Source organism: Ammodytes marinus, assembly GCF_949987685.1.
Source record: "Ammodytes marinus genome assembly, chromosome: 23".
NCBI classification, from domain to species: Eukaryota; Metazoa; Chordata; class Actinopteri; order Uranoscopiformes; family Ammodytidae; genus Ammodytes; species Ammodytes marinus.
In genome coordinates, this window is record NC_137227.1 from 5,122,086 (window position 1) to 5,137,240 (window position 15,155).

Sequence of the window (15,155 nt, forward strand, 5' to 3'; positions counted from 1 at the left end):
CTTGTTCTTTGTTCAAATCTTAGCAGTGGCTACATATAACCTTTGTGCAGCACGTACGCTCATTTCTGCCAACGTATTCATATCGTGGCTAGAAGCTATAAATACATTTGTTATTGGATTGCGTGTGTTTTGGAAGGAGATGGAAGAGGAAGTGACTGGGTCAGACATAGCAGACATTGCCAGACAGTCATCTAGGACTTGCTAGTATAACCACAGACCACACTTCCCTTTTCAGATCTGCATGCATCATATCTTATTAATTGCCGTGTACGCACGGTTTTGCGGAACTTGCATGAACCTTACCACACATTCCTGTCTTTCTCTTTTAGGGAGCTCTGCTGTGGAACTTTCCAGACACAGGCAGTTCGGCATATACTCCCCATACTCCCACACTCCCACACTCTAAAGTGCCAACCATCACTCTAATAATGCAACGTGGTGGTTAGACCACAGCCAAATTGCTACTTTGTTTCAAAATGTGTTCTAAGTACTTGGGACTGGATACTTTGCCTACGTGCATTGAAACAAAACGTGTAACAAAGTAGAATCACAGAGGGCGTTCAACAAAGCCAAACACACATGTATAAGTGTATGAGATAAAACTAGATTGAAACTGTTGTCTGTCGCCTTCAGCCTTCAACCCCAGACCGTGAAGTGAAGTGAAGTGATGGTGAGAACAGCAAAAAACCATTGGTTGATATTCAAATTGTTTCACCATGTGACTCTGTGAGAATGAAAGTGTAGCTATACTTCACCTATGTAATCAAAACACAATATAACCATTAGAGGTGCAAACATGTAGGGAAGCCTGTATTGATGTCAAAGAAGGGGTCAACCTGTCTAACCCGTACCATGCCAGTAAGCTTAGTCCACTGAAATCCACCTAATGACTGTCTGTGTTTCGTTCCAAAGCCCTCAGTAGCCGTTGGGCAGATCATAATAGACGGGGGCTGTTATATATTCATTAAAAATATCAAATATTCACAAGGATCACAAAAAGGTTGGTAGTGAATTTAAAGCTGTTATATGTAAGATTTTCAATTTAAAAAGTAGTTGTTTTTAATATAATGTTTCACTGCGCTTTTTGACCATAATGACCACCCAACTTAACTTAGTTTTGTGACTTCTGCTCTAGACTTTTCTGCAACAATAGAAACAAAAACAAAAAACGCTTTGGGTTATTAATAACATAATCAATATAGCTGTAACATTTGCCCTACCCATAGAATACACCGATTTCATCATTGCTGAAATCATCGAGAAATGTTTTATTTTCAACTTGTGGTAATCATTAAATATGTGCGTTGCTCCAGCTAATTAATACCTTTTCTAAACTTTTTTCTCGGAGCTCAAGCCACGCTGGATGTATTTTGGAAGTGTTGTTGCTTTGCAGCTGAGTTTATTTTTTTAAGGATCTCTGTGAATTGCATTTGGAAAAGAAGCTGTAATGACCACTTTCTAACAGAGGTGCTACAAAATAGACTCCAAAAGCAAAGTACCAGACAGCTTTAAGACTCTAATCGATCAATGTCAAAAGAATTGTAACTGATCTGGTAGTAAATATGTTAAAAAGTTAGGAATCGTCTGCAGTGCGCCTTTTATTATCTTCTTCATTCATTCAATAAATAAATATATTTAACAACACATTCTTGGAAACAGTAAATTGACTGTCCTTTTGTATACAGTGCTGTGTTCTCGTCCAGTGAGCTGGTGTAATCAGGCCAACCATGGGCGCCAGGTCGACTGGGTTAATGCTGCGGGATCAGTCAAACAAGATTACTCCAAACTGTATGAAGCTGTAAGTGCTCTGTTTACTTTACAATAAACCACTGGGTTTCAAACAACACACAACACATTTCTTTAAGAGTAACAATAGCTTCATTTCAAGGTTTCTTTGAAGTCTCAGAGTGTGCCCTAACAAGACGAACTCCACACCAAAGCAAACTCTTATTTCGGCATGTAGGCCTAGAGTGTGTAGGTTTAGGTTATCACTGCACCAGATCAAGTGAAGGTAATGGGTTTAGGTTGTAACTGTAGTTAATGAACCCCAAAGTGTATACTTAGAAAGAAAGTGAAAATGACGGTAGCGTCTTATCAATAGCCTCATCACTTCACGCCCTCATTCATTGATTTAATATTATCATTTTAATTAATTATATGTTATTTGTGATTGACTGTTATAGACCTATTCCATGGTAAAAATGTATTATTGCTTTTTAATCATCTTCTGGTGACATTCTTACAGAGAAATGGGTAGGCCTACTATGTTGAATGTTGGATTAAGATTTATTTTATAAAACGTCACTAGCCCAGTGTGTGCTATTACTTGGAGATCAGTTGAGCGTTTTTTTTTATTTATTTTTACTAATTTTTTTTTTTTTTTTTTTTTTAACCTTTATTTATACAGGTAAATCCCATTGAGACCGAAGACTCTTTTTCAAGGGAGACCTGTTCCCATTCCCACTAATAATATAATTTAGCTGTTAGGTCTATGTTAAAGGGAAACTCGCAGAACGTCCACTGTCTTTTTTTCTTCTTGTTATCTCCAGATTGACCCTCGTCCCAAGTCTGTCAGAATATCGAACGGACTCACCTTCTTTTTCCAATTGTGCTCTGATAATGTGGACTGTCTCGCAACAACAACTGCTATGAATAAAGTCACTCCGTAGGTGATAACGCTCCTCCTGTTGCAACTACATCTCCAGCATAATTCCAGTAGTCCATGAAACAACACAACTTTTAGAACTGACAGATAATAATAAAAACCGACTATTCCCTCCTGCGTCTCCGCGTGCAGCGTCCGTTGGTTCATTCATTCCCGGTGACGTAGGTAGACTACCTCTCTCTCTCCACGCTGACTGAGCATGCTCAAACTCTCGTGAGTGAGTGAGTCCGACACTTCTGACAGCCAAATTCAATTTAAATGTTTTTTCCCCTTTTCCTTCAAATGTTGAAGGTTTTTTCAATAACATGTGATGGGCTCAGACTCAGTTGCAGCATGAGACAAAAAAGTAGATATAGCCTACACAATAGCCTTCATGGCCAGGCTCAGCATCCTTAAACCTAAGGTCTGGAAATTGAATTATCGGGACATCATATGTTTTTAAGAGGAGACAATTAATTATCTTGTTCCCCAATCTGCTCTTTGATTTGACATGGCCTATGTCTACATTGCTCGTAGGCTACAGTGACATCTAGTGGCCACGGTCGTCAGAGCAGTTTAATAAGTGTTAGGACCATAGATAGTTGCCTATATAAAAGGTTAGGACTAACTGTATGACAATTAGGGCATCTCGAGGGAGCACTAATCTCTCGACTTGTTCAAAAAATATTTTCAGTCAGACAGTTAGGCTATATTAGGTATTATAATATTGCATGTCCAACTAAAAGTAGCCTTATTTATACATATTTTCTTCAGGGTTTTTCTCTGGTTTTTCTTCAGTGAATTTTTCTTTTTTTCTGTAAACGCTAAAGTTTATTCTGAAAATACACTAGTCATGTAGGCTAACAAGCAGACACGGTAACAAGGGAGTAAACTGTGCAGAAACACACTCACTGAATATAGCCTACACAATAAATCTGAAGTAGTGGCATATGGATTTATCTGTAGGCCTAATACTGTAATTAGAAGTAAATAGTATGCCTATGCTAGATATAGGCTAACAGTAGGCTAAATAAAGTGTTTGAAGGTTAGGGCCAGTGATTTGAAGAGTTACGAGTCTTATTTGGCGGACCTGTCCTCACGCCGTGCTGCTGCTTCAGCGTCTTCTCGACTTAAACCGATCATTTACCAAACTAATGACGGACAAGTGATTGTGGAAGATGAAATACTGAACTTTCTTGTGGTTAAAATGAGAACCTTAAGCCACGATGAGATTGTTTTGCTGGTGACTAGTACGTTTACTTCCGAACGGATTGACGCCGCCAAGAAGGCTTTGTTTGAGGTGTGCCCTGACACTTCTCAGCGCTGTACTGCCTTCAAAGGCCAACAGAAAGACACTAATAACGTTAAACTGTGCATGAAAGTGCTAAACGAGTGTGGGGAGGATATCCCGAGATTTGTGTCCTACTTTTTGGACGATCTGCCACCCGTCTCGTTCAATCATATAGATCAGTGGTTCTCAACCGGTGGGACACTCTACCGGGGGGGCGCGAGGGGGATGAAAAAAAAAAAAAAAAATTATCTTAATTTTTTTTTTTTTTTTTTTTTTTTTGTAATTTCAATTTTTTTCCTGATATGTAGCCTAGTTCAGAGATGATATGTATTTTTTTTCTTTCTTAACTTTTTTTGATAGGTAGTTGCCAAGTTCATCACACAAACACTCCAATCCACTGATATGAGATCAGTTTGCAATTTTCAAGTACTGAATTAATGGTAGGACTGTGGCCACTAGAACTGGTCTCTGGTCAGCAAAGGTCTTGAAAACAGCTTAAGTGTGCTTGTGACATGCGTGCCACCCATACACGTGTATGGGCACGTGTCCCAGCAGATTTTTGAAATCTGAATAAAAAAATTTAAGTTTGTAGTTAGCAAGTGTAACATGTTCTTAGGGCAGAATTTCATAAATAAAGGTTTATTTTTTTAGCAAGATATTTGGTCAAAAGCTAGTTGTCATCCGTCCCTCTGTCCAGTTGTTAGGCATCTGGCTGCTAGCAAGTTATGTTGTCTTGCTAATTTTACTATTCATCTGAACTGAAATGAATATTGACTTTTTCCTTTATTATCTTCGCCAGAATGCACCAGAATGCTTAGATTACATGTTAAAAACACAAAAAAATCTTCTGGGGGGGATGCCCCCAGACCCTCCTTCAGGGGTTTAGTTTTCTGACAAACATTACAATGGATACTAACATGATTTGGGCATTTGGGATTATAAATCATCTTTGAATTGGTTGTACAGCATATCACATGCTATTCATTCAGTGGTGCGATGGCCACCCCACTCTAGCTCTGTGGCCCACCTTGGCCACCCCCAGTCAAAATTTCCTGGAATCGCCACTGAGACACACACAACTCCGCGTTCAGGCTGCACAGCACATTAATCGCAGGTAGCATTTTGAGCTAAATCTGGCCACTTTCCAAATCCAAGACTCAATAGTTGAAACATTCTCTGAACTGGGTTGTCAGACAGCAGTGTTTCCCATTGATCATAGACTTTGTTTTGTGAAGCTTTTTCACAACAGGTATACCTATTGTAGAATTTATTCTGTGTATGTTCTATTTAGGCTACTATTTTCTTCTCTTCTAAGGAGATTTAAAAAAAAACATTTCCTCAGTGTCTCATTGATACAATCTCATAATTAGCTTTTAAAGTGCACCAGAATTTAACGTTAAAATATAAGAAATTTCCGGACCCCAACCCTAAACCCAATGTTCAACTCAAAGGTGCGCCACTGGCCTAGCCCTTGTGATAATAACAATAATAGATTATCTATCTATCTATCTATCTATCTATCTATCTATCTATCTATCTATCTATCTATCTATCTATCTATCTATCTATCTATCTATCTATCTATCTATCTATCTATCTATCTATCTATCTATCTATCTATCTATCTATCTATCTATCTATCTGTGTAGGGTGGTGTGTGTGTGTGTGTGGGGGGGGGGGGGGGGGGGGGGTTGTCAGGGTCGGTGGGGGGGCCCAACTGCAATGACCCAGCTTTGGGGGGGCCCAGCTTGCAGAAGGTTGAGAACCCCTGATATAGATGTTTCAACACTGCTCGGCAGAATGCAACAAATAAACAAAGAGATGTGCTGCATGAAAAGTGCCCTGGAAGCTCAGACAAATGTCTGTCAAAGTTTGCGGGAGATGACAGCTGCCTTCGATGTTCGTCTGACTGCCGTGGAGCAGCCGCTCCCCTCAACGTTGGGCCCCGTGGCTGCTGACGGGTCAGATGTGACAGATGTGACAGTCCAGGAGACCACAGCCCCAACATCAGCTGTGACGTCTCGGTCACCGTGTCAAGCGCATTCCCCTGCATGGACCACGATAGTAAAGAAAGCGGGTCGTAGTAAGCCGGCGCCGGGAAACTCTGCTGTTCAGAACAGGCCTCGCCTGGGAAAAACGTCAGCGAGATTGGAGCGAAATAAGACTGGAATAATTGGTACGGGCACGGCGGGCAACATAAAAACTATCACAACAAAGATGGTGAGTGTCTTTGTCTCAAAGTTTGACCCTAATCTAGATGCCATCACTCTCTCTGACTATTTGAAAGATAAACTGGATCGGGAAGTGAAATGTCGTAAAATTGAAACAACTTTAAGTAGATTCAGCTCTTTTTGTGTCACTGCTGAATGTGACAATGTAGCGGAGATGTATGATCCTCATCTGTGGCCTGCTGGTGCTTTTGTTCGCCGGTATTTTGAGCCACGCCAGGCTAAAGTTGCTGGTGGGGGGGCGGTTCGATTGGAAGCTAATCCACGCTACCTGTTACCTGCGCCACAGCCTGTGGTTTCTGATGGGGAGTCCCTTTCTGCTGTCAGCCAGCTAACAAGCGAATGCTGATGTGACTGGTGCGCCCGAACAATATCCCGTAATGAAGAACAATATGCGGATTGTATCGTACAATGTACGCGGTCTACGTGTGGGACACACTGCTACAGATAAATCAAGACGCTTTGTTTTTGATACATTGTTGAATGAGTGTGATATTCTGTGTCTCCAAGAGACCTGGCTTGCTAAACAGGATCTAGACAAGTTAAATACAATACACAGGGATTTTCATGGTGCAGGGGAATCCACCACTGACCTAAGCATGAAAATAGTTAAAGGTAGAATAGCAGGTGGAGTGGCCATCCTTTGGAACCGTAGATATGACCCAATGGTGAAAGTGATTAGATTAAATGTTGATTGGGCCATAGGGTTAGAAGTATGCTTTAATGGCAAGAGGATTACCATTTTAAATATATATACACCATGTGAATCATATAAGGCTGAGGATGAATTTTTGAACAGACTAGCTTTTATCCACTCCTTCATTGAGGACAATGATTCTACTTGTGTGTATGTCTATGGGGATTTTAATGCTGATATATCAGATAGCAATTCTCTTTTTGCAAAACATCTGGTACATTTTTGTAATGACAATAATCTTATCATATCTAGTAAAGTATTCTTACCTGATAATAGTTTTACCTATGTAAGTGAGGCATGGCATACAACCTCCTGGCTTGACCACTGTCTGTGCACAGCAGATGCTCATGCCTCTCTAGAAAATATGGAGATTTGCTATGGTCTGGCTACCTCTGACCACATTCCTATAGCTATGTTGTTAAATGTTGACACTGTGCCCCTCCTGGTGGATACTGGGAATTCGGGCAACTCAGTGAAATTAAACTGGGCTAATCTATCTAAAGAGGACATTGATAGATATACTGGCTTAACTGACAGCTTATTGAATCATGTTGTATTGCCGAGGGATGCCATTATGTGTCTAAACATGAACTGTACTGACACACAGCATGCTGCTGACATATGTGACTTTTATGATAACATTACAAAAGTTTTAAATACCTCTGCTAGGTCTTTCTGCAGTCATAATAAGGTGGTTAACATCAAACCTGGGTGGAAGGAGTATGTGTCTGAACACCTTGCTGCAGCAAGGGAAGCCTTTAAACTTTGGACTGATGCAGGAAGGCCTAGACAGGGTGATGTGTTTGAGTGTAAAAAACAAGCTAATGCCAGATATAAATATGCTCTTCGTCATATTAAGACAAAAGAGAATACTATTACAGCGGACTTGCTTGCTAGGAATTTACAAAAGAACAACTATGTTGACTTTTGGAAAGCAATCAAAGTGATGAATAACCATAAAACGTCTTTACCACATGACATTGAAGGTATCTGTGGTTCAGATAACATTGCAAACTTATGGCGTGAGCATTATATCAAGCTGTTCAACTGTGTCAAGAGTAATGTTGTTGCTGTTAATAATGTTGATTTGGACACTAATGTTACAGTAAGCCCAGCAGAGGTGGCACATGCTATTGAGACGCTTGATAACAACAAAACATTTGGTACAGATGGTATTGCTGCAGAGCATCTTAAGCATGCCAGCTATAGGCTCTCTCCACTGTTAGCCATGTGTTTCACTGGTATCATGGTGCATGGTGTTCTCCCTGACTCCATCTTGTCTGTTTTGCTGGTTCCTGTGCTTAAGGAGAAGGCTGGAAAATTAAACAGCATGGACAATTATAGGCCAACTGCCCTTGCCAGTACTCTGTCTAAGGTGCTGGAAAAAATTATTTTAAATAGGATGGAAATGTATGTATTAACTACAGAAAATCAATTTGGATTCAAGAGAAAACATAGTACTGATTTATGCATTTATGCTCTAAAGGAGATTGTCGCTAAATATCAACGCCAAAACACCTCTGTGTTTCTCTGTTTCATTGATGCCTCTAAGGCATTCGATAGAATCAACCATGCAAAACTATTTGGAAAACTACTTATGAGAGATGTTCCTAAATATATTGTCAGAATTCTAATGTATTGGTATGCTCAGCAAACATTCCAGGTCAAATGGGATAATACTGTTTCTGATCCTTTTCATGTGGCGAATGGGGTCCGTCAAGGAGGAATCTTATCTCCTATTCTTTTTAATGTATATATGGATGACCTTTCAAGATAGCTAAATGAATGTAAAACAGGATGTATTGTGGGAGATCAAGTTGTGAATCATCTCATGTATGCTGATGACCTGGTTTTACTTTGTCCATATTCTGTTGGGTTACAAGAGCTGTTGAGGATATGTACACAATATGGAAGAGATTTTGACATCAACTATAATGCCAAAAAGAGTAAGGTCGTTGTTGTGAGATCTAGAGAGGACAGAAAATCCTCTTTTCCTGTTTTCCACCTCTCAAATGAACTATTAGAAATATCCAGGGAATTAAAATATCTAGGACATGTCTTCTCAGATGATCTCATGGATGACAGTGACATTCGTCGTCAATGGTGTAAAATATATGCACAGGCCAACATGATGTTGAGGAAATTTTCCATGTGTTCCACAGATGTTAAGTGTGCTCTGTTTAGGGCTTATGTCACGCCGCTGTATACAGCTCATCTCTGGTCCTCTTACAGAGTGAGAAGTATGCAGAGGCTTAGAGTGGCATATAATGATGCCATGAGGTTGTTGCTCCGTGTTCCTAGGTGGCACAGTGCTAGCCAGTTATTTGTGTCCTCTAATGTACCTACATGTCAGGCACTGTTGCGAAAGTTGATGTTCAGTTTCATGTGTCGTTTGGATTTGTCAGAGAATGGCATCATTATGGGCTTAACCAACCCTATGATGGGCTATCGGTTCACATCCAGGCTTCGAAAGCATTGGCATGATAGCTTGCACCTATTTTAGTACAGTATTTTATTGAGTAATGTATTTTAATGTGTTCTATGTGTGTGTGTATGTTGGATGTGAGTGGACCATCTGAGTCCTTAATAAAGATTATTATTATTTAAATCAATAAATCAATTATTTGAGGTAGCGTTGAAGAGGGCCCTCTAGTGGCTAATAAACAATGAACACTGTTTACCGTAATGACGGATGTATGAGGTAGTGTGCCACAGATGTAAGCTACCTTCCTTTGGGAAAAGGTAAGTTTGGTTACCATTTGCGACGTAGATATTTTTATGAATTTAATATTCCATTTTACATGGTGATATGGACCTCGTGGCGCAACGGTAGCGCGTCTGACTCCAGATCAGAAGGTTGCGTGTTCAAATCACGTCGGGGTCAAAGTTTTTAGTTATAGCAACTGTAAACATTGTTCTCGAATATCAACATGCATATAGCAGGCAACCACTTCTTACTGAATCTTTTTTTTTTTTACAATATTTAATAGCAATATTGGCCTGTACCAACACGCCTATACAAGTTTATTTTATGAAAATAGCAAGAGTCCAGAAGATAGATATTAGCCTACTGTAGGCTATATCTTAATTTAGCATCTTCTAAATCCTCTATTAGCATCTCTTTGATATAGTTTATCCTGTAACCAGCAACAATGAACTTGTGTTAAGAGCTTTATTACAAAATATTTTCAAACATACAAATTAAAATACACCAATACAGCTTCTATCTACAGTTTACGATCAGGGTAATTAAGAAAGTCTATATCCATTGATATTCCCAGTCATTCCTCTTGAATAATTTATAATAATGATAATGATTCAGGGAACAGGTGGACAATGCTGCCTAGAACCCATTAGGGCAGCAGACCATTACAATGGTATTGATAAAGACTGCAATGATGAGGGGAGCTGTTGTTTCTTCCTCAAGAGGTCATGGGAGGCTGTAGTTCAGTTTACTCCTGAGAGAAGACAGAGAGACAGCGGTTGGTTAGTTTATATGCCACTGAAAACATCTGACCACATGGTGGAGACATACAGCAGTTCGCTCACAGCTCAAGACCAATTGACTATGACCACACTACAGACAGGCAGGTAAATCACTCTTCAGTTTATTATACATATAGTAACTTATACCCAATGAGCAATGTTTCAAACTGATTCACCGACCAAATAGCACCAGATATGATCATAACTTGTAGACTTCTTTTATCACTTTTTTAATCTTGTAAAGTGCTTGTCTCTGGTGCATATTTGTTGCCAGATGTATTTATTTTATTTTATTTTGTATCTATGTTATTTAAATCAGGCCTAGCCAAGGGAGGAGAGAATGTTTTTAGGTGTTTGGGGACCATTTATCAATCATTTCAAGGATCGATAATGGCTACTTTTTGTAGTGATGTTACCTTGTACAATTTACTTATACAGTACCCTTGCAACAGCTGACTATGTAAAACTATGTAGATTGCACCAATACTATTGGGTCTGGCGGCTTTTGTTTTTTGTTCTGTCCCTGTCTCTTTATCTTAATTTCATTTTTGTTATTTTTTGCTCCGTCTTTTTTTCTGTTGTTGTTCTGTTGTCTGTGCATGTTGTAATATAAAACTTGCTAAATGAAAATAAAATGATTTTTAAAATCTTAAAATCCGGTCTCACCTCGCTGCTGCTGGAGCAGGTGCCACAGAGACATCCAAACAGTCCGTTGACCATCTGGATGGCGCAGAGGACGAGCTCTAATGCGGCCGCGGCTAGCAGTATGGAGAACAGTATCACGTTGAATTCAACCACACCCTCTGGAAGTTCACACACCGACCACACAGCCTTGTTATTCAGGTAGTCTCCCTTACTGTGATGGGGAAAAGACAGTAGAGTGTTGGAGACAAATGTAAATAGAAGAACATTATGGTGATACAGTTCTCATTCAGGTTTGACGTCAAAACATTAAAGTTGCATTATGTAACTTTGGTTGTATCAGAGAAGTGAAGGTATATTCTCAACTGAATAAACAAACTTTCCGCACAGGAAAATTGAATCCCAAAAGTTAAAAGCTATACGCTAAAAGTTACTGTTTCACTGTAGCAGGGCCCACTGTTTGTTTACAAAAATATTCTAGTCTTACATTTGGTTATTAAATTTAAATTATATAAAAAATTTGTTTTGATTTATGATGACAGAATTATTAAATAGCTACTTAAAATGACAAAAAAAAAAATGTGTTAGCGAACAACAGGCTCTGCAAATGTAAACAAATCCCGCTCCCCTGAAACTGCATAGTGCACCTTTAAATGTATGATGCCCTGTCTATTAACGCTGTTGATACCTGTTAGCAAAAGGCGTCGTCCAGAGGCCACTGTCAGAGAGGGTATCGTCTTTCATTAAAGCGCACTGTGGCCCGTTGGAAAGGCCCAGGGCAGAAGCCGTCATACTGTAAAGGGCCCCCGCCACACCAACTGCTGCAAAACCAATGGACAGGAACATCTGTATGGGGAACACACAGTGGGAGTCAGACCGTTTAGTCTTGTATGTGTTTCCACTTCTTTCATTTTAAACCGCAAAATTAGCTGCATAGTTTATTTTTATGTTTGCAATTGTGTGTTTCTTTATTCATTAAATAACATTTGTGACAATGCAGCACTCCCATAGCCAAAAATATCATTCACCTTGACGTTATATAAAGTCACATATAAAATCAAACTGTTATTGGCTTAAGTTATGTGATCATATCAGATCTTGTTATTTGACCACAAGATGGGTTCAAAGAGACCCGCTACACATTGAAGATACTTTGTCACTATTTATGATTCAAATAAAAGATCATATAGTCATCTAAATCAATTAGAAATAGTTGTTTTTGGTCAAATATAATTGCAACTAAAAGCCAGCTGTCACTGAAAATAATTAGTTTCCCATTGTAAATATATGCAATACACTTTTATTGTCTGTCATAATTAGTGTCACAATCAGGCTTGAGTGGAGCATGAAAACAGAATATGTCTCCCATAGCGACAGGAGAACATTATGTACTGTCTGTCTGTCTGTCCACACTTACCCCACAGCGGTTAGCACAGCAGCCCTTAGCAGCGGTCAGATGAATGTGGATGGCAGGAATAAGGACCTGACAGCAGAAAGAGAGATTCAGATTAGATTAGATAAGATTCACAAGAAGGGCAATTCATTTAGCAGTTTACACATACAACACCCAAAATGTTACACAGTAAAACGGTAAATGGACAAACAGAGGTCTAGATAATTAGGCAAAATAAATAGCAATAAAAAAGATCAAATACATATTGATAAAAAAGATAATACACAGATATTGTTATTGTATTATTATCATGTAAAGGTACTGACAAACAATGTAATTTTAAATAATTAACGTTATTTGCGTTCTTTACAGACAGACAGGTCATGGTAGGGATAAAAAGACCAGATGGCAAAGAAACCAGGGAGAGAGAGTGAAAACCAAACAGGGCAAAACTAACATTAAAAAAAGGAACTACGCCAGCTGTAGTTCCTGGGTGAGCCTACCTACCCATGACAAAGGCATTAAGAAAAACTATATAAAAATAAGATTCTTTGCAATGATGGTCTCGTTTGCTGTAACATGTAGTTTATGATCATCAGAGGAAAAATGAGACCGTTTTAGAAATATTTAAAAGTTCCTCCTAGCATCTTTGAACATGATAAGCATTCATGCTCAATTTTGAATCAACTTCTGATTCCAAATTAGTTAGCCTAAGTCCTACTATGAGCTACCAGCAAAAGATGGGAGCTTAAGAACACATATAGGGTAGAACTGAACTGAATACCAAGTTAAAGGTGGAGTCAGAGATACTAGAGGACACTTGTTGACTAGATAACTTTCTGTCAAAATCAGTGAATAAGGATCCAATACCTGTCTTTACCGTGTGCGCTATTGTGGAGATATTCACTGATTTTGACAAAAGAAAAACATTTTGAAAACGAACAATCTCCAGAATGGCTGACTCCACCTTTAATACATTCATCACATGCAAACCTTTTTGAAATCCTTAATATAACACTAATGAAATCTACTCACCAAGATGCCTCCTCCTACCACGCCTCCCATGTATTTGACCTCCGAAGTGATCCGGGGCTTATCTTCTGTGTCCGCGGCCACATACCTGGTTTCAAAGTTGGGGAAGAGGAGCAAGATGTTGCATATGATGGACACCAGAGCCAGGATGTAGAGGGGGATGGCGATAAACTTAGAACAGGCTCCCGTACACATGATGACTGAAGATAGGACCTCTTGAAAAAGAAGAAAAAGTGTCTAAAATCCAAATAACTCCTCGTTTGCTAGCACAACTCAAGATGGTAAAGAAGGAGGAATGGAAGAACTGTTGAACTATATATATAGATATGTATGAGGATGCCGGGTATAAAGGTGGAGCTACATCAGGCCATAAGCTATGAGTACATCCAGTGTTGTTATCGCTGTCTTTATGACCCACACTTTTATGTCCTGGGTGTGTGTGTGTGTGTGTCAATAGGAAAAAACCATAAAAGCCAATTATTAACAGTGAGACTCAATGTGAAACCATTTTTAAAGGAAGCTTAATAGCAGATATTTAATCCCAAATTTGTTTCGTTATGTGTTTATTAAGATGTGGTCCACCTGTTTTAGCAAACATTAGAATAAGCATAGGAGCAGAAAAATATGCAGGAATTTTCTATCTCTGCTACAGTAGGCTATATCATTCTTTTCTGAATACGCAGGCCTTCTTTTTGAGAATGAGTACCTTTTTGCTGGACATTTTAAAGATGGATATCAAATGTCCACACACACACACACACACACACACACACACACACACACACAACAGTTGAAAGGCTGAATACATTCCGCATAATTTCATAATTGACTAGCAATCAATTTAAGTCAGAATGTATAAACTGTTATCACACATTCTAACCCAATGAGTCAGATCCCCTCCCTCTCTGATCTCATAACTGCACCTTCAGTATCTGTGCCTCCATGTTGTTTTTTAACTCACTTATTTCACTCTAACATGAACATGAAGTACGCTATCTTTTATCAGAACACATCATAGAACATTGATATACAGCTGTCGTGAGTTGAAGTACCCATGTGTGTGTGTGTGTGTGTGTGTGCATGCGTGCGTATAAGGGTTTGTTTATGGTCTTGATAACCCTATCAGTGAAATATGGCACTATTCAAACATTGCGGGTGTGGAAATGAACTCTAACCAGCAACTGATGGGTTGTGGTTACCAGTACCAGGTCATGGTCTCAGCGCGTCATGGTTTCCATTATTGCCTGTTCCTGTCATTGTGAAATTGACTGTGCGGTTGATATTATTCATAATGACAAGCACACATCAAAGGCAGGGAGAACAAAGCTACAGTATAGTTTAGTATTATCTCCCTGTCTCTATTATTGGTGGTTTACAATAACTCCACTAATGAAGCCATTACACATAGTTAAAAAGCTCTGGAAGACTCATGACCTTTTACACACAACAACAGTAAATTAAATTAAATTTATTAGCAAACTGCTATAATCTGGTACAATGCATCTTTTTTTATGTGAAATGAATGTTACTTTGTACATGGTCCCTGACAAATAAACTAATAAACTAACTAAACTAAACTAAAAGGTGGAGTCAGCAATTCCTGAGACAGTTGTTAGCAAATATCAGAGTATCTCATCACTATCCGCTGCCTGTCCGTACTGTGTGTGTGCGTAAAAATAAATCCATTGTAAATACACAGCCTAGGCTGTGTATAAACACAGGGGTACATACCCTTTGTATTA

General features: G+C 39.1%; 1 protein-coding gene across 1 annotated transcript; it reads right to left on the reverse strand.

The window, feature by feature from the left end:
• Positions 1-10,290: 10,290 nt before the first annotated feature.
• Positions 10,291-13,608, reverse strand: tm4sf21b (transmembrane 4 L six family member 21b; the record flags this gene model as incomplete). The annotated part of the gene is made up of 5 exons (XM_080052402.1): positions 10,291-10,318; positions 10,963-11,202; positions 11,677-11,834; positions 12,406-12,471; positions 13,417-13,608. The coding sequence occupies 5 exons, from the start codon at positions 13,606-13,608 to the stop codon at positions 10,291-10,293; spliced, it is 684 nt and encodes a 227-aa protein (XP_079908528.1).
• Between the last annotated feature and the right edge of the window lie 1,547 nt (positions 13,609-15,155).